This window comes from Equus quagga, chromosome 10, assembly GCF_021613505.1.
Source record: "Equus quagga isolate Etosha38 chromosome 10, UCLA_HA_Equagga_1.0, whole genome shotgun sequence".
In the NCBI taxonomy this organism is placed as follows: domain Eukaryota; kingdom Metazoa; phylum Chordata; class Mammalia; order Perissodactyla; family Equidae; genus Equus; species Equus quagga.
In genome coordinates, this window is record NC_060276.1 from 93,611,096 (window position 1) to 93,630,927 (window position 19,832).

The 19,832-nt window shown below is 36.9% G+C and overlaps 1 protein-coding gene across 2 annotated transcripts in view; it reads right to left on the reverse strand.

The window, feature by feature from the left end:
- The window catches only part of CFAP47 (cilia and flagella associated protein 47), a 431,185-nt gene that overhangs the window by 165,635 nt on the left and 245,718 nt on the right, over positions 1-19,832 (reverse strand). For both annotated transcript variants that reach the window (XM_046672810.1, XM_046672809.1), the window contains exons 43-45: positions 13,633-13,747; positions 12,449-12,675; positions 5,838-6,012 (exon numbers count right to left, since the gene is read on the reverse strand). In XM_046672810.1, coding sequence (XP_046528766.1) covers positions 5,838-6,012; positions 12,449-12,675; positions 13,633-13,747 — 517 coding nt within the window. The remainder of the gene's footprint in view (positions 1-5,837; positions 6,013-12,448; positions 12,676-13,632; positions 13,748-19,832) is intronic.

Sequence of the window (19,832 nt, forward strand, 5' to 3'; positions counted from 1 at the left end):
ATCCTATTTCAAAAAGTCCACAAATTTGAAAAGCTTTTGCTAAAAACAAATATAACAAATATAATAATACCATAAGCTTAACTCAAGACACTGAGAAAATTACAGCACACTTTTAACATTAGGTGACCCCTGGCAATGCTGACAATAAAATATAGTAGATTGCTTCAATTAAACTCAGTTTAACCATTAAAACTGACATTAAAATGATACTCTGCTAAATGAAATTTATTTTTCTATTCTATTTGAAATGTATTTGTGGTTATTTGATATAACGCAGAGATGTAGGGTTTATATTTCAAAGAATATTTAATACATTTTAGTTTAGCAGGAACTTAATTTTATTTTTATTGCAGCAATTTTGCAGTCATTTTAATACTGAAGGATAATTTAGCTATTACAATAATGCATTTAATCTTTGTAAAACAGGTAGAGTTACATATAGTGTTAGTTCATAATAAATGTTTACAATCACATTACATATTAAACAGCTGTCATGGAAGGATTTAGTGGATATTTGTTACCTATTAGACAGCTGATTACTAGCAAATATTAGAAAATTAAGAAAATTGGAATTAGATGGGAGCAGGGAGAGAAGAACAGTGTTCCTACAATATGTGCTTCCAACATATCCGCCATATATCCCTCGAGAGAGAAGAAATTGGGTCAACACAAAAAACTAAAAATTGAAGTGATAACCTTTAGGAATGAGGCTTTCGAGCTCTGTGTAAGTGGATCAGCAAAGCCAGCCCAGAGCGTTTCATTTGAGTGCTCTTGTACACATTTGCATGGGTGGTACAGAACACAGAGGACCCTCTATATTGGGGAGGTGACTTAGATAAGTGCTCCTGGGTCCACTGGAGGGCTGCTGCTTACCTTTGCCTACTTAAGGTCCATAAAACTCTTCCTGTCCATAAATTTCAACATCCCCAGAGCCACAAGTAGATGTGATTTTAGGTCAATAACTCCACCCAGGTAAAAGTCCAGGTTTTATGGGGCCTGAGGCTTTTACAATGTAGGGGGCCTTCTTTGAGAGGAAGCATGTAAAATTACAAACATAAAACTAGGTATAGAGACTAGGAAAGGGGATCAAAAAAGTGAAGAATCATAAAGTTTATGCTTCTTTGGTATCAAAGTAAAATTGCCCCTGAAATTACTAAATGTTTCAGTAATATTTCATGGTCAGATTTAATCATTCTTGTGCCTAGAGGTGAAGGGCTTTAAGGTGACAAGATTAGAATATTATTAATAGCCAACGTTTGAAGTATATCATAGCATTTATATTCTTAACATGTTTCTCATAAAATATGCACGTTATTCAGAAGAGGTAGATGCGGTAATTTTCTCCATTTGTAAAGTGCTAATGAAGACCTGCATCACAGCTATGGGAGTAGAGAAAAAGAGAAGGAAATAAATCACAGAAAATTTAGCACTACAAGATGAATTGCAGGTATGGCTCAAAAGAGAGAAGCTTCGAGCAGTATGCCTAGATTTCTAGAGACAGGTCCCATTATATGAAATGATAAAGATTATATGATGAGGAACAAATAAATGGAGAATAATAGTGCATTCATTTTGAATTTGAGGGATGTATCTGTATATCTCTTTGCTATTTAAAAGTAGGCAGGTCTAGTCTGCTTCTGAATATATAAATTAAAAATAGAAGGAAAATGGCAAGAATAAAGATAAATGTTGGTGATGTTAATGGTAGTTGTAAGTATGGGAGTATACAAAATCCTCTAGGGGATGCCAAAAAGTAATGACAGCCCCAGTAGGAAAAGAGCCTTAAAGATTCCCACAGTAATGAGATAAACAGAAAAACTCACAGAGACTGAGAAGAAATCTTGTCAAGGATATGACAAAATGTAGGGAACAAGGATAAAGCCTTATCTCAAATGTCTAGAATTCTAAGAGTAGATGCTTAATCATCCAGGTTAAATGCAATAGAGATCCAGTAAGATGTAGACTGAGGACGGCCCCCTGGATTTGATAATTAGAAAGCAACTGACTGTTGTGCTGCGGTGGCAGAGCAAAAACGAGACATGAGAAGTTAAGAATTAGTCATTCAAGAACAGAAAATGCAAATGCAGATCCCTCTACTGGGAAGTATGTTTACCCTGGGAAAGGTATGAATTTCTTTAGTTACTGAAGCTTGAGAAACTCTGGGAGCCAAAAGTGAAGGAACTACTTCTCAGAGAAGCAGCTGTGATAAATGATGGAGAAGAGCCCAAGAACAGGTTATCTGGGACACGATAAAAGACACACATAGCAAGATTGATAGTTCCTATTCTTCAGAGATGAGGGAAGGCGACGAGGGGGTTAAGGAAGAATGTGTGTTCATTAGCCCCCTTCCTCCGTGAGAGAGGAGGCACAGTCATTTGCCCAGTGGAGGGTGGAGATGGGGAAAAGATTGGAGTGAACAGGATGTTTGAGAAGACTAATAACAGAATGCAAAGGTTGTTATGAGAAATGCAAGAGTCCTGGATAAGCAAGTACGGGGCTGAATGCTTAGATGGGATCTGAGACAGAAATATCTATTGGGAGGATTAAAAGAGAAAAAGTATACAAACCAACCATCACAGTGCTTTGCACATTGTCAGTGATCAATAAATATTAGACCCAACCCAGTCCACAAACATAAAGGAGTCACAGGATCTCTGAGATCTATGAAGTGGGACAACAGGTGGTGTCTCTTCTCCATGGGAAATTGTCATACACGTACATCTGTCACATCTGCAAAGACTGATGCACCTACTTGTGCGCACATGAACTTTCTTTACAGCTTTGTCTTCTTCAGATGAAAGCATTATAATGTTAAATGGTAGAATGGGAAAAATAATACTTTTCCAAATGATGGGGCTAAAATAGATGTGGATTTAAGTAGATTATTTTTTAATAATTTTGGTATTAGCTATTGTTAATCAGAAATTTCATTAAGAATTTCAAAAAGGTAAAGACTGACAGGCAACATTAATATGAGAGGGCAGAAGACAGTCAATTTTAATACCTCAAAACTAGATTGTTTTGGTGAGTTTAGAAGTTCAAGAGATTATAAATACGACCCCACTCCCAGACCTTTCCTGCAATCTGTGATAGGAGCTGTCTCTACTTCTCCACACAAATGTGTGTCATCTCTTTCTTTCCCCATGCCACTCATAAAAAAATAGGATTTGTTTCTATATTATTATATTTATTGCTAGGAATTTGCTGGTTTGTTCTCTTCAAACTGGTTTACACCATAAAAATAAGTTTTTAAACCCTTAGCTCTAATATTCTTTGTCTCAAATTCCAATAGAATGTTATTTATTAAAGTTAAAATGCTTACATTCTCTTCCTTTTCATTAACCAAGTCCACTGCTTAAGAGCAGAATGCACACTGTCTAGGGTGTGTATTTTATTTGACCTGCTACTATGCTGAGTTAGAACACTCTGTTTTTGTAAACCTCCTTTATTTAAATGTATGCTGAAGGAAATGGAAACAGAAATTTGGACCGAAATCTTCTTCTATAGATCAAGTTAGATTTGAACCCTGATAGGCCAATTACATTTTAGAAGTTTTATGCATAATCTTTTAAAATTTTTTGCAGTTCTATTTTTTCTTAATTCTCACAATAATCTTCTTACTAAAATGGACAGTTAATAATTGATATGAAAGGAAAATAACAGCCCTAGAAAACTATCTGAAAGACTTTTAAATATAAATAACTTCATACTTATTGATATTTAAACAGCATCTAAATACGCCAGTCTTCATTAGTAAGACTGTACTGTGAGTTTCATCTCAAGTCTTTGCTGTGTATCTTTAGCTATGTGTTTTCACTGAGTGAAATTCTTTAAAATTTGAATTATCCTATATAATTAACTGTATTAATGCTAGTTTTAGTTGTAAACACACTCTATATAAGTGCTTCTCTACCAATATCACTTATCCTATTCTATTAAAAGAGCTACTTATCTGTTAGTCTTTAAAAGAGATAAATATTGCAGTTTTCATGATTTTGCCCAAAGGAATTGATGCTCAGTAGTGTTGCTGAATGAATGGCTGAATAAATGAATTGCTTGGACTGATAACCTTAACTGAGTTTATAATACACAAAGCTTTATCCAGTGATCTCAAAAGGAATTAAAAAGTTATCAAAATAAATGCTTCACTTCAGCACATTGAAAAGCTGGAGGTAATAAAGATTTAAAAAAAGACAACAACTTGACATGAGAAGTCTCAGACTGATAGCTGGTGAGTCAAATATGCCCTCACAGTTGTTTGGCTAGCTCAAGCTTTTATTTTTATTGTTTTGAATTTGAACGTTTAGACAGGGCATCTACTCCCCAGTTTGTCATAGGCTCCATCATCCCTGTTGCCTTAGACCAGATCTAATTCTTAAATCCTTGTGACCTGCTTGGCCACTTAGCATTTGAATCTGGGATCTCAGATCCTAGGAAGGCAAAGTGAACAGATTACCCTGTACCTTATAATTTGCAACCAGCATTTCAGATTTAGAAATATTTTATAGTTAACACAGTCATAGGAAAATAATAAATGAACACTTAACAAAACCAAAGTTAGCACAACGTAACTTAGAATCCATGACACAGGAGTTATTGTACCTTGTAGGAATAGCCATAGTAAAGAAATTATATTCCTATAATTATCCACCAGCTTGGAAAGAAGTGAAAGAAAAAGGTAAATTTTGAATACTTTAAATTATTTAGTCACATTGTTTACATCTTATCACTGTATTTAATAATGTAAATTTATTAATATTCTATTAAATCTGGCTTAGTCCTTTCTGATCACAGAAACGGAATTAAGAACCACCAGGAGCCCAAGAGTAGGTACTGTGGGGGATCAGGTTTGGCCACCCCAAGATGCGTCTCTTTGGCATAAGGATTATTTTGGGCTGGTTACTTTTAAAAACTACAGACATGGGAAAAGCTCTGAAAACCAAGTAGAAGTTACCCTTTGTAAGAGACATTTACATTTCTAAGGGAAATCTCCATTTGTAAAGATGTCTTCCTCTCTGTACCAGGAAGAAGGGGGGATGACCTTATCTCTAGAAACTCTTATCAAGGTGGAAGGCAAAGACTTAAATCTGCAGAATAACCTGACTCTTGTTTACTGTGCTTTTCTGCTAATCTCTCATAACTGATAGCCCCACCCACAACATCCTCCTTTGTCTTTAGCTGAAGATGGTATTTTAAGGCAACAGCCTCTGCCATTTTGGCGAGTTACCCAGTTTTCCTGGGCTTCTCCCATGTATACAAGTTATAAAGCTTTGTTTGATTTTCTCTTGTTATTCTGTCCCATGACAATTTAATTCGTAGCCCAGCCAGAAGGACCTAGAGAGGGTGGAGGAAATGTTCCTCCTCCCTGACAGTACTCAACTAATAAAGGCCCCAGTCCAGACCAAAGATATATTACTCATAAATGGTATTGTTCTCCTCTGACATGCTCTTGACATCAACATCTCTCCTATCCTTTAGAGCCAGCCTAAGCCTCAACTCCAGCACAACTTCTGTAACCAAGTTTACTCCAACGCAAGAGTTCACCTTTCTCAAAGGGCACTTATTGTCTTCATCAGATAACTTTCTTTAACAAAGACAAGCCTGCAAATTTCAGTACCAGTAATTTAGCACCCAAATTCAGTACCTAATTTATATTACGGTGATGTAGTACACTGCTTATTTATAACGCAAAATATCTTTTGATAATTGGTAGTTGAACTATCTCTTCAATTACATTAAGAACATCCTATTAGTAGGCATCATCTCTTCTTTATATTTTAGTATTTCACAGTGCCTAAGACAGTGTTAGAAACTGCAGTCCACATGTTACTGATTACCTGTTGTATTTGCAGATTCAATTCCTTCAGACTGAGTCAATTTAGCTTGAGTTTCTGGAATTTGAGGAAAGTAGATTTTCTTGGGGATACTGAAATGCTGTGGAAGGCTCAGTTCTGCTATGTATAAAACGGACTTAGGCTTCTTCAACTTTGAGGTATTAAGGAACATAGAAAACTGCAAATAAACAGAGGGTAAAATTAGAATGAAATTCTTCTACCTCCAAAACACAAAAGATAGCATTATGCATTTACACTCCATATTTGGGAACAAATCCACCAAGGGATTGAATTTGTTCATATTCAGACACGTTATTATTCAATTGGTGGAACACAACACTAACACGTTTCATAGAATCAAGGGAGTCAGCCTTTATTGAGAGATGCTGAATATTCCCTGCTCTAATTCTTTCAGTGTTGAGGAATTCATTGCTTCAGGAAGAAACCATTCCACTGGCTAGCAGCACTGAGAAAGTGCTTCCCTCCTTGAGTTGAACCCTGTGCTCCTTAACATCTACCTAACAGTTCCAGTTCTTATTAGCAATACAGAGTGAGTCCCCTCTCTTTCACTAATCACAATTTTGTGAATACATACAACTAGGTCCTGCCCCTCCACAGATCTCTATATATCCCTTTTAAATAGGTTAGATAATTTTGTCCCTCAACCAGTACTTATATGTGGGTTACAACACCTCATGCCCCTGTGTATGCTCCTCAAGACACAATCTAGCTCAATACTGCCCTTCCTAAAATGGAACACCGAAGAGAAACCTAGCTCTCTAAGTGTGAACCAAGCAATGCAGAGCACAGAGGTAGGCAACCATTTATTTTTATCTGGATGTTCTACTGCTAACCAAGTAGTACAGCCCTATGGTTAGACCAAGCATTCTGGAACCAGCCTGCCTGCATTTATACCCCAACTCTAAGTAAGCTTGGCCAGGTTATTAACCAAAGCCACAAAGTCTTCATTTGTAAAATATGGGTGATAATAGCACACACTGCCTTTCCCTGGTGAGAGTATTCAAAGTATAATAAATGCCAGGTCCTTGGAGCATATTTTAAGTATTCAATAAATGTTGGCTATTATCATCATCATCATTGTCATTGTCACCATTGTCATCATCATCATGATCGTGATCATGATATCATTACTCAGCAAACATAAATGTTGGTGCCTTTAGCAACTGTCTCAGTCACTGGGTTCATTATCTATAAAATCCACAAGTATGTTTTTACACAAAGTCACATTTTCCACCTACTTTATTTTGGTAATTAAGATCATGTAAGTGTAGAAATTTAATTCATTTATATTTATCATTGTTTGGGTTTGGTTAATTTTTCTAGTCACTGTGAATAAATTATGTATTCACATCAGCAATTAGCTCTTTAACTTAAATATATATCATCTGCCTTCTATACCTTCAAGTCATTCAAAATAATATGTATTGACACAGACTCTCTTTTTGAACACTCCAGTCAGGCTCCTCCAAGCCCTCTTGTCAACTAGGCTGCAAACTCGCTCTATAAAAACTGCAGATTCTCAGCACAAATGATTTTGTCTACCCGCTTCCCTCATATACACATACTAGGAGACTTGAACAAGCACTAACATAGCTTCTAACAGCTCAAGTCCATATCCCTAAGATCATTCCAGTCCTCCTTAAAGTGCCTACCTGAGAAAGCTTAATGCTGCCAGGAGAATATACTGTTTGTTCCAGCCAAAACCTGGTGATAGGCAGATAGGCCCCTGAACTCCCTCTTAGAGCAGTTACTTTAGAAAGCTTGCAATTATAAATCTTTTCTCTCCCCTTTCGAGATGTAAATCTTCCACCAGCCAGAACTGTCTACTCAAGGACCTCAGAGCCCTCTCTTTGAAATGCAAACATTCAAGGAGATAAGGTTCCCAGCCAGGTGGGTACCTTGGTCTAACTTGCATTACTACCTCCAGTCAAAAAGATTCCAGAAGATTGTTTCTTCTGCAGGTAAGCATCAATTAACAAAAACAGATCACACTGACCAATCCCTTCCCACTTCTTGTAAATGTCCATTTCCCTGACTCTGCACAAGGCCCCAGCTCAGTCTCCCTCCTCACTTTCTCATCTCTCCTTTAATACTCCCAGTTACTTCTGCGCATACTGAAGTTGAGTTCAATTCCCGCTGGATCCTCCCTATTGCAATAGTTACTGAATAAAGTTTATCCTTATTGTTCTTAACTACTGTCCAGTTTTATCTTTGACAATACCAAGAGGATTACTTCATGATTTACAGTGCACTTAAAGCATACGAATACAAAAACTTTTTCCTTTACCCATCTGAATCCACACCAAGGAGATCTTTTGGATTTCCTTTTTTTTTTTTTCTGAAAAAGATTCGCCCTGAGCTAACATCTGTGCCAATCTTCCTCTATTTTTTTTGTGGGTTGCTGCCATAGCATGGCCACTGACTAGTGGTGTAGGTCCACGCCTGGGACCTGAACCCAGGATGCCGAAGTGGAGTGTGCCTAACTTAACCACTAGGCCACAGGGCTGGCCCCTGGATTTCCTTTTTTAAACATATCAAATTTCAAAATTTCAATGATTTTTCCTGCCATTTATCCCAGAGTACACAGCAGGGCCTTTAAACCATAAACATGAGAAAGTTAATAGAAAATATGAGGAAACTACCTTGTAAGCTCTGAATCTTTCCAGAACCACTGAGTATATATATTAGAGTTGGTTTATTAATGGCCAGCAAGATATGAATTCAATAAATGAGTGCTAAGTGGTGAAGTGTCAGAAATTCACGCTCCTGACAAAAGATCCTGTCTCTCACAGTAAATAAAGTAGATACATCATATTGCCATTACCCTATAAATATTTCAAAAATTCAAATTGCACATGGTTGTATAATAAAAAATTAGTTAGACATGCCACTTTTCTTTGGTAGAAAAGTGATTACATTTATTCAAATAGATTCAGTTCTAAACAGATTTATTTCAAGGATGATTTTAGATTTTATCTGTTATACAGCAATTTTATGCTATAACAGAGCATTCTAGACTTTCATTTATTCCATTAAACAATTTCATGGTAGTAGACTAAGAAGTGAACATATGATTTGGAGGCTATGCAGGGTAAGGAAAAGAGTAATAAACTGGGAGGCAGAGACCTCTACAATTCTCTATGAGGTCATCAAAATAATTTGAAAAGTGCACATAAAAGCATTTTTGGGGAACAAAAAGGTGTAAAATACTATACAAGGAAAGAGTATTTTTAAAATTAATCTTATTTACTGCTCTGCTACAAAAAGTATTAGCATTATGGTATTTCAAGAGTGCATTGATAGTTGCACTTGAAAAGAAAGCTCTATGACTAGATGTATATAAGCACACTAAGATGAGCCTCATTTGGTTCTCATTTGGTGCAGCTGGTTTTCTTAAACTGGCACATTCAACGCTTCTTGAGTTCTTTTCAGCATTTAGTGAGCTTTTGCTATGTGGGGGCCTGGAATTGGCCACCCCAAGATATGTCTCTTTGGCATGAGGATTTAGGGCTGGTTAATTTGCAGACAGGAAAGCAACTGAAAAGTAGAATTTACTTACCCTTTATTAGGAGGTATTTCCATTGTAAAGGAAATCTCCATCAGTAAAGATGCCTCCCTCTCTGTACCAGGAAGAACAGGGATGACTTTATCTCTAGAAACTCTTAATCAATGCCAAAGGCAAGGACTTAAATCTGCATTTTGTTTACTGTACTTGTGTGGTAATCTCCCATGATCGACTCCCCCTCCACCCCCAACATCCTCCTTTGTCGTTAGCTGAAGATGATATTTAAGGTGGGGGCTTCAGCCATTTTGGCGAGTTGCTCAGCTTGCCTGAGCCTCTCCCATGTACACATGTTATAAAGCTTTCTTTAATTTTCTCCTGCTATTCTGTCTCATGTGAATTTAATTCGTTCTCGGGCCAGACAAACCCAGAGAGGGTAGAGGAAATGTCTTCCTCCCCTACAGTTACAACAAAAAATGCATGATATTCATAGAATCCAAAAAAAACAGTAAACTTCAGGTGAAAAAAACTTTCAATTTTTAAATTTAGAGACTACTTAAAACATGTCAATTATAATTTTTAAAAAGCCAACGTTTATTCATAAATTATTATTATTATTATTTCCACTAACAAATTCAGAGAAGCGTACACATAAAGATACTCATCTGGAAAATGTGGGAGGGAAACAAGAAGAGTAAACAACAAGATGACTTAGACTAAAACATCAGGCTATGAAACCACCTGGATAGATATCAGCCTATATCTATGAAATGTCCAGGTTTAAAGTGTCATTTGTTTGTTCAGGCTCATGTTCAATTCAATTAAGCAATGCCAGAGCACCCCTGACACACAGGACATTGAGGGGTAAACAAAAAACCCATAAGATTTTAGATTTCTAGGAATTCACAATCCTAGAGAAACAGGCAAACATAAAAATGAATCTTATACAAAATACAATTTGATAAATGCAATACTAAACACAAAATGTGTGCTGGGTTCCAGGGAGAAAGCTAAAAGTAGAGGGAGAAAGGTAGAAACTATATACATGCATAACTAATAGAAGGGGGATCCATGGACAAAATCCATCTCCCTCAAGCATTTTTCATTTAAATAAAATGTTTTGACAACAGCTAAGAATGAAGAAAATGAATTTAAAAGGAAAAAGAAACAGGGGCTGGCCTGGTGGCATAGTGGTTAAGTTCGCACGCTCCACCTCGGTGGCCCAGGGCTCACAGGTGTGGATCCTGGGTGTGGACCTACACACCACTCACCAAGCCATGCTGTGGCGGTGTCCCACATACAAAATAGAGGAAGATTGGCACAGATGTTAGCTCAGGACCAATCTTCCTCACCAGAAAAAAGAAAGAAAGAGGAAAAAGAAACAGAGAGAAAGAGCATTATGCTAGGCTTAACGTTTGAAAAGGCCACATATTGAAAATGTTTCTTGTAATAGTGTATTGAAAGTTGAACATAAATCTTCGCACATTCCCTGTTCTGTAGAAGTAAGCATTTTGGTATGAGCTGAAGAGAGCCATCAGCTTCTCAGATGCACAGTGTGGATGGGTCAGTCCAGAAGGCATCAGAGCCTAGGGGCTTTTATTTTGGGGCTCATCAGAACTTAAAAATCCAGGTGGTCCATCAAATATCATCATTAACTGTTAGAAATCTGTGCTTAGACTGCATTGATTCTAGCCTTCTGACAAATAAAAAAAGAAATCACCCCTACAATGCCAAGGATTTTGTTGTAATGTATGTCAATGAAGGTAAATCTTCAACAAGGATGAAAACAGTTACCATTAATTCCTTTGCCGAACAAAGATTTTGTGACTACCTTTGGCACAGCACACACTTTCCTAGTCACTGGTGATATGAGAGTTAACTAAACAAATATCTTCTTACAAATGCCCTTGCTGAAGACAGACAACGAGTAAACACATAAATACACTACTCTCAGGTGAAAGAGAAAACTGAAGGAGATTTAGGATTTTCAGAGGGCCTGGTGGAGGTAAGTGATGCTTTTTAAAAAATAGAAGTTAGCAAAGCAGACTCTCAGTGAGAGCATTCCAGCAGACTTGAAGTAACTGAAGGAGGTAGCCTGTAATATCCAGGGAAAAGTAACAAAGACAGTGCGCAGGCCGTGGGGAGCACGCCCTGGGCGTTTGAAGAATAGAAGGAGACCTGTGCTGCGGGAGCAACGTGAGTGCATGCGCTCCGGCGGAGATGCTGAGATCACAGAAGCAGGGAGGTGGGACTAACCAGCAGGGTCATGAAGACCATCCTAAGGAATTTGGTTTTTATTCTGACATGAGCTGGAAAGCCAGCAGAGTAATTTGTGCAGAGGAGCAACAGGAGCAGGTTTACATTTTAAGAGAATCACTTTGGTGGCTCTGTGGAGAATAGACTGTACCTCATTTCAACTATAAAACAGAGTTCAAGCTGTACTAATAGAGTCTATAGTAGTAGTAATAATAATAACAACAATGCCATACGTATAGACAGTACTTGATTATATACCAGATAATGTGCTAAGAATTTGACATAATTATCTCACTTCTTTTCCATAAATTACCAAAATTTCCTGATTAAAAATATAAAAATTAAAGTTGGACGATTTTCAAGTAACCAGCCCACAGTCACACAGGTCCACAGTGTTAGAGTCTGGATTCTCAGCCTGGTAATCTGACCCCAGGGACGATCCTCTCCAGATGCACAACAGAACATCCTGGGTCACTTTCAGAACGTGTCCTCAGCCACTCCTTATCAGAGATTTGGATATGACTGTTCTGGAGCAGGGCCTGAGCACTGGTATTATTTTAAGTTCTCCTGGACATTCCAATGTGCAGCCAGAATTGAGGACTACTGTGAATTAAGTGACTACACTATCATGCCTGAAATTACCCAGTAGAATGCCTTGTTGTAGATTTACTATTTAGCGAGGGAAAAAGGAAAAAAGCTACTGAGCTGTCTTTCTGGGGAAAACCAGCTTTCATCATTTTTCTACGTAAAAATATTGTTATGATTAAGTAGTAACAGCTCTGTATATTTTTAAGGAGAGATGAATTTAAGTGCATCATCTGGCCTCGATTCCCACCTCAATCTTGGTCAGTCCCAGGAGGGCGATGGCCACGCGGACACTACTGCTCTCCAGAGTGCCTGTAATCAACCTTCTCTCATACTCTATACTCGACATCTGTTGCTGCGCTGCAAAAACCAAAGCCTTTTCCTTGGCATCATTAATCAGCGGCAATCTAAGGTCCACATCCAGGATCTGACGGAGCTTGCATTTCAAATACAGAACTGGATCTTCATTATTACACTCTAGAGGAAGCAGAAACATTCATGACTGCAATGATCATTTATGCCCTCGAAATTGTTATCCAGGATGGACTTGGGGGGTTTGAAATAGAAAACTGCAGTTATGACCTTCATTAACCAGAATAAAAATATACAGGTAACACATTTTTAGTAACCCTAATTCAGTACAGTCCTGCATCGCTCAGTGACGGGGATATGTTCTGAGAAACGCACCGTTAGGTGATTTCCTCATTGTGCGGACATCATAGAGTGTATCACACAAACCTAGATGGTATAGCTACACACACACCTAGACTATATGGTACTTATCTTATGGGAGCCCCGTCGTATATGCAGTCTGTTGTTGACTGAAACACTGCTGTGTGGCGCATGACTATAATTCAAGAGTATGCCTTCAGGAATCAAAGATATTTTACTGGTATTCTCTAAAAAGAGTTCCAGCAATGGTTCTTTCATAGACACATCATCAACATGCTCAAAAATGCAGTGACCACTGTGCTCTTATGAGCGATTAGAAGGTAGGAGGAGTAGAAATAAACGTGAAGAAAGACATCTGTCAAGGACTGGTAAGAACTGCCATTTTCTCTCACAACCTTATACTTTAAACTAGAATATAAGGTAGAAGTCCAGGTTATATTATGACATATAGAATTTGAAAGTGTAGCGATTTTCAAATTAGTTGGGAAATGTAAAATTTTTCTAAGTAAATATTTTGAATGCCAAATTTCAATTTACTTGAAAACGGAAAAATAGATTTAATAAGGAATCACCATTGACATTTCTTAATTTGTTAAAATGGTGCTCTATTACATGGATGCTGACATCATAAAGTGAAAAGGGAGCCTTCCAAAATCTAATTACATATTGGAAAAACTTGCCATGAGGATGCTTAGGTGACTATATGAGGATCAGTCCCATCCTGCAACATCATAAATGAAATAAAACATACATAAACTGTACCTTCTTCTGGAGAACTGCTGTAGTCGAGTGGATTTGAGGAAGAACTCATTGGAAGGAAGCTGGAAGGCAAGGGGATCATACCGTTTCCTTCCACAGCATATATTAATTCTCCAATCTAGAACACAACCATATAATAATATTAAATTTTCAAAGCTCAGAAGAAAATTAGGCTAAATCTTTCTGCTATGAGGAAAATCTGTATATCATAAAAACATCCATGTATTGTGCATTACTAAGCAACATAGGACCTAAATGGGGAGAAAGGTACGGCTTAAATACAGCCCCACCATAGCGTAGGGGAAACGATGCACACAACCAGAATATGCAGATGGATTAATAAGGTCCCAGGATGGCAGTGGCAGAAGTTGATCTTTATAGCTACAAATATCCTTGGTAGGCTGCTAGCTTAAAACAAATAGACAATCAAGCAAAAGAGGAAATTTTTTTCCTTCAATGCGTAATTTATTGTTGGAGGGGAGTGACATCATTTTTGCAGGGTGTCTGAGTCCCCAAGAGTCTGTACTTTAAAGTGGAAGTTTTCTAAATGAGCAAGTGAGGGTGTGAAGATCTTTTAGAATAAGTAATCAGTCAAAAAGTACAAAAGACTAAACAGAGAGAGTGAAAATAAAAGTGGGAACGATGCAAGGGCAGCAACATGAGAGAGGAAAAAATCAATAGAGGTGGGCAAGCCTGGTTTTAATTCTGGCACTGTCATTTACTAGCTAGTAAGCCTCAGGCAAGCTTACTAAATCCCCGAGTTCCATGTTCTTCCTCGTAACATGAGACGAACAAAACCTTTATTCTAGGAACCTAGAGATTAAACGAAAAGGACGGAGAGAGACAGTCTCAAAAGACATATCATTCAACCACAATAGATGAACATTATTTAGATCTTGATTCTGAACGGTAGCAGAATATGCCACCCCAAAATATGACTGTAGGGGTTCAGGACATGCCACCCCAAAATACACTGGTTTGGTATATTGATTATTTTGAGCTGTAGGCACTTGAAAATCAGCAAACGCAAGGAGAGGCTTTCTCTGAACTCTCCTTAGCTGCCTAAAGAGAGATCCTTCAAAAGGAACTCAGTTGTCATAAATTCCCTCCCTGGGAGTTTTATCAACGAGGGAAGAATGACTCATCACAGGAAGAGACTAGAAGTTGACACCATACACAGACTGTCATATTTCCCATCTATTCTTCTAAGGGCCCATTCATCTTTCCTAAAAATCATTTCCTCTCCTCTATGTGGCCAACATCCCCTCGCCCCTCTCCCTACTAAAATAGTATTTAAGCCTGAATTCTAAGCCACCTCGAGGAGTTACTCATTTTCATGTATACCTCTGCCATGTATACACGAGGTATACAAGTTAATAAACTTCTGTTTGCTTTTCTCTTGTTAACCTTTTTTTACTACAGGCATCTCAGTCAGGAACCCAGAAGGGTGGAGGAAAAATTACTTTTCCTCCCTTACAATTCAAACAAAGACACTTAAAATGAAATGACAGAAAAAATATACTAGCAATCATGAGACAATCAGGGAAATATGAACAAAGCCTGGATGTCTGATGTTTTTAAGAAAAAAAATTGTACACCTGAAATTTATATAATGCTATACCAATGTTACTGCAATAAAAAGAAGAAAAAAATTCACAATATTCTAGAAGTAACGGTATCATGGTTATATAAAAAAAAAGAGAACCTTTTGGTTGTAGAGACACTTACTGAATTATTTGTGGATAAAATTATGTGATGATTGGGATTTGCTTCATTATAATCATGAAACATGTTTGGCCATGCACTGTTGAAGCTGAGCAAAGGGAACAGGGGGATTTATCCCAGCTTTATTTCTAGAATTGTGTATATTTTATATTTTCCATAGTAAAGGCTTTTATAAAAATGCTTATATCTTTTTTTTAAATTATTGATCACATATTGGTTTATAACATTGTGTAACTTCAGGTATACATTATTATATATCAGGTTCTGTACAAACTGCATCATGTTCACCACCTAATAGCCTAGTTTTTATCCATCACCATCCATATGAGCCGCTTTACCCCTCTCGCCCTCACCCCCACCCCTTCCCCTCTGGTGACCACTAATCTGTTCTCTTTATCCATGTGTGTGTTTATCTTCCACATCTGAGTGAAATCACACGGTGTTTGTGAGCTGGCCGGCTAGCTCAGTTGGTTAGACCGTGGTGCTGATAAAAATGCTTAAATCTTAAGAAGTGGAATGATAGTTAGGATGCTGTAAGGACTACATGAGGTAACACATATGACCCGTTGCCTGGCATTTACCAGGTACTTAAGAGATCCATTTAAATGGACTGGGAACATTCTTTGAGACTAGGGCTCAAACTTTCCTGTGCATACAAACCACCTGGGGATCTTGTGAAACGCAGATGCTGACACAAAAGATCTAGGGTGGGGCCAAGACTTGAGAGGATCGATGAAAAGGAAGACGGGTAAATTTAGGTTTAAGACACACAATGAAGAATTTCGTACCAGAATTTGCTTGTGACAGGCATGCAACTAACTACTAGGAAAGCAAAAGGAAACAAACCTAACTTCAAAGCTGGGATTGTAACTAGTTTGAACTGACCCACAATCTTAATATTAACTGTATGCTTTTACAGACTATTCCAAAGATTATCTTTGAGCAGGCAATATATACATAAAATATATAAAAGTAAACTGATCACATAATAAAAATATATATGCCAAGATATTGTAAATATCTCAGAGGAGTGAAATGGTAAAAATTAAAAATTAATCTGGAAACAATTTAAGCATAAGTAATTTCTGATTGTGAGGTCAATTTATTTATAGCTTTATTATCCCTCTCCAATTGAGATTTGTTTATAATAAAATTAATTTCGTCATTTACTTTCATATGGTAATATTCCATAAAATTTTACTGATTATGATCCACAATTATCTTTAATTTGTGCTGAAAAAAGGAATATGGAAAAGTTTGAACGTTTTTAATTTTTTAGTATTTAAATCCATGCACTCCTGGTAATAAAGGGTACATTAGATATAATTTTCAAATGGCAATGTTTCCTAAGCAGCCACGTACTTTGCACACATAAATCTAAGCTAGCAATCTGAAATGTGTTTTCTGTGTGTGTGTGTATTTTACTACAAATACAACTGAGTAATCAATATAAATGATGTGAAATTTTCAATGACAATTGAAGTAGATTACAAATGCATCAGTTCCCCAGAGACTGGAGAAAATGATATATTAAATTTTTACTATTTTCTTGTTTTTATTTTTATCTAAAAATCAGTTGTTTTAACCAAAATATAGTATTCATAAGAAATCAGACTCAGCGAGTAGAGTTACCATAATTACCTGTTTTTTAAATGTGTGCCTGAATGAAACCTGATCTTATAGCTTGTCTACTCCGTGCAAATGAAAAACAACTCATGGAAGTTGACAGAAAAGGAGCAAACTGCTATTTGCCAGAATATTTTTCTTAAATATAACTTGTAAACAGCTTCCTAGCCATTGATTAGCCAACTGAAATATCAGTAACTAAGTCTCCATTCAATTCCATTTAATTCCACATCTTAGACAATATATTAAGATTTCTCAAAAGCTTATTTTGTCTAACTTGCTCACTTTCAATGTTCTTTTTTATTAAAAAGAAGTTTAATTGAAAATAATGCTATGTCAGGAAATTATTCAGGAAAGTCATCTGTAGTATTGTCAATTTCCCTCCACTTTTCTTTAAACAAAATCAGACCAGGAAAGGAATACAAATGCAACAAAGAACTCTTTTAAAGTAGAAAAGCCCCTTACATTCTCAGTCTAGAGGCTGTGACAAGGGAAATGAAATTATCCAACACATAACAGACACTTGTCAATGTGAGCTATTCTAATAGTCACATATTAAATTTCCTTTCTGCTCTTAATTTCATATTTTCCAGTCAGCATGTTTACTTGGATTTATATTTCCCAGAAAGAGGCCAAAGCCCATTGTCAATTGTAAGAAACTCTGACAAAAGATATTTTGTTCTTCCTGTCTATCTAGTTAAATGCAAGTCGTCAACTAATACAGTTGCATGCAACTTTACAAGAAGACCTGCTGTTAATGACCCAGAAAGGAGGAAGACAAACACAGAATTGGCAGGCAAGTTTTAATTCCAGCTCTGTCACTAATTAGTTGGGTAACCTTGGACATGCCATGGACGTCCTCCAGATACAAATAACCTCAATCATTTAAAAAAAAAAAAAAAAAAAGCATTTCTGAAAATTCCCATGTTTTTTCATAGGTCTTAAATTCCACTTATCCTCTTATCTTGGGCCTAGATCTTGATAGGTTTTGTAATTTATTTGTTTGAATTGGCTGAACAATATTATATTATTTTGAGGGCTAAACAGGCACATGAGACTAAAGCTAAAATTCTAAAATGTTAAATTCTATATACTAGAGAGAGATCATTAATCATTGTAGCTGACTATTTGACTTTGCCATAATTATAATGTGAAACTGACTACTAAGAATAATCGCTGTTCTTTTAAAATACTATTTTTCATATAATGATTGAGCTACAAGACTCAGCAAGGGTGAGATGGAGCCGTACAAAAAGATTTATATGCCTGCACTAAAACTTTCTTAACACAATTTTAACGCAATCCTAATTGCATGCCTGAGAGATTATTCCACAGACATTTGGAGAAGGCAATATATATTTAAATGGCATATAAATTGATTGTTTAATAAAAAGACACCGTAGATTGTAGGAAAACTTCTCATCAAATAACAGAAAGCTGGGCCTAGACTCTAGAAGTTAGTGTGGCAATGAGATTAACAGTCTCTCTTCACCTTTATCACCATATTTTTCAGAAGAGTTTCTCTTCAAATTTTTGCCACCAATTTGCCCTACAAGTAAATGAAAATTTGCTTCCCTTCAAGTGTGACTATTACTCAGTGTCATTAACATTGATCTTTGTATCAATATTCATGTTTATAGTTTTCTCTTGTCCTCGTCTTCCTCCCCCCAAATCTATCATCACCATCTCATTTTTCACCATTGCTTCTCACATCCTTCTCTCTGTCTTTACTCCTAGTAAGCAAAAAGCAGAGGGCTGTATAGAATGCAGGTGCATGGAGCAGTGTAAGAGATTGCAAGAGTTTCCTAGCCATTCTCTCAGTCTGCAGTTTCTGTCTCCAACTCTTAATCTACTCTCTGTTTCGGCTCCAGAGGTGCTTTCTAAAACAAAGATGAAATCAGATAATGCTTATGCTAAATATCTTCCATTGAGTTCCTGCTTTCAATAAGAATAAAAATAAAATTAAGTTATTCAACTTAAAATTCACTGCCCTCCTCATTATCAGTCTGACTGATCTATCCAACTCATTTTCTGTCATATCCAACAAATCATTCTCAGAATTGGCAATTCAAGTGTCCATGCAATTTCATGCTTAGCTATTTTGCCTCATGTTCTTAGAATCTTCTCCTGAACACACTTCTCCCCAGCCCAAACTCTGTTTTACTGGCAAATTTCTACTCACCTTTCTTACCCAAACTCCTCTATTAATCCATTATTCCTGCCTGTGCTATCGTATAGAAACACACCCTTCCCTCTATTCTAGAAATGGTCACAATCTGTCTGACTGTGTTATAGAAATTAGTGGACATGTTCCAGGACACCATGTACACAAGGAAAGATTACGTCTTGCAAGGGGCATCTTGTTGAGGGCAAGGTTGTCCCAGCTCAATGTTGCATTCACTGAAGGAAAGAATGCATTTTTCCGATTCTTATGAATGTGCCATGTGTTCAGCAAGCTTTTTTCATCCACCTGGAGGGGGTAGCTACTTCAAATTAACACAAAGTTTCCATGTGAGCTGGGCTAACCTTCTTCAGGTTTCTCTTCTCCACTGGAATGTGATTCCCTTGGGTTCAGGGTTCATGCCCTTTCTGTGCATACATTCTCTCCACACCCAGAAAACTGGCTTTATACTATTGGGGAATTAAACTGTATTTGGAGGAGTGAACAAAATAATATAATGAAATTATTGAGAATACAGCTTGATGGTGTCAAATTTTAAAACTTGCAATAGTCATTCTCCATATTCTACAGTTTCCTTCAAGAATGAGAGGGTTCTAAATTTGCAACTAGTAGATTTAAGTTCTGGAAATCTAATGTACAGGATAGTGATTATAGTCAACAATACTATAGT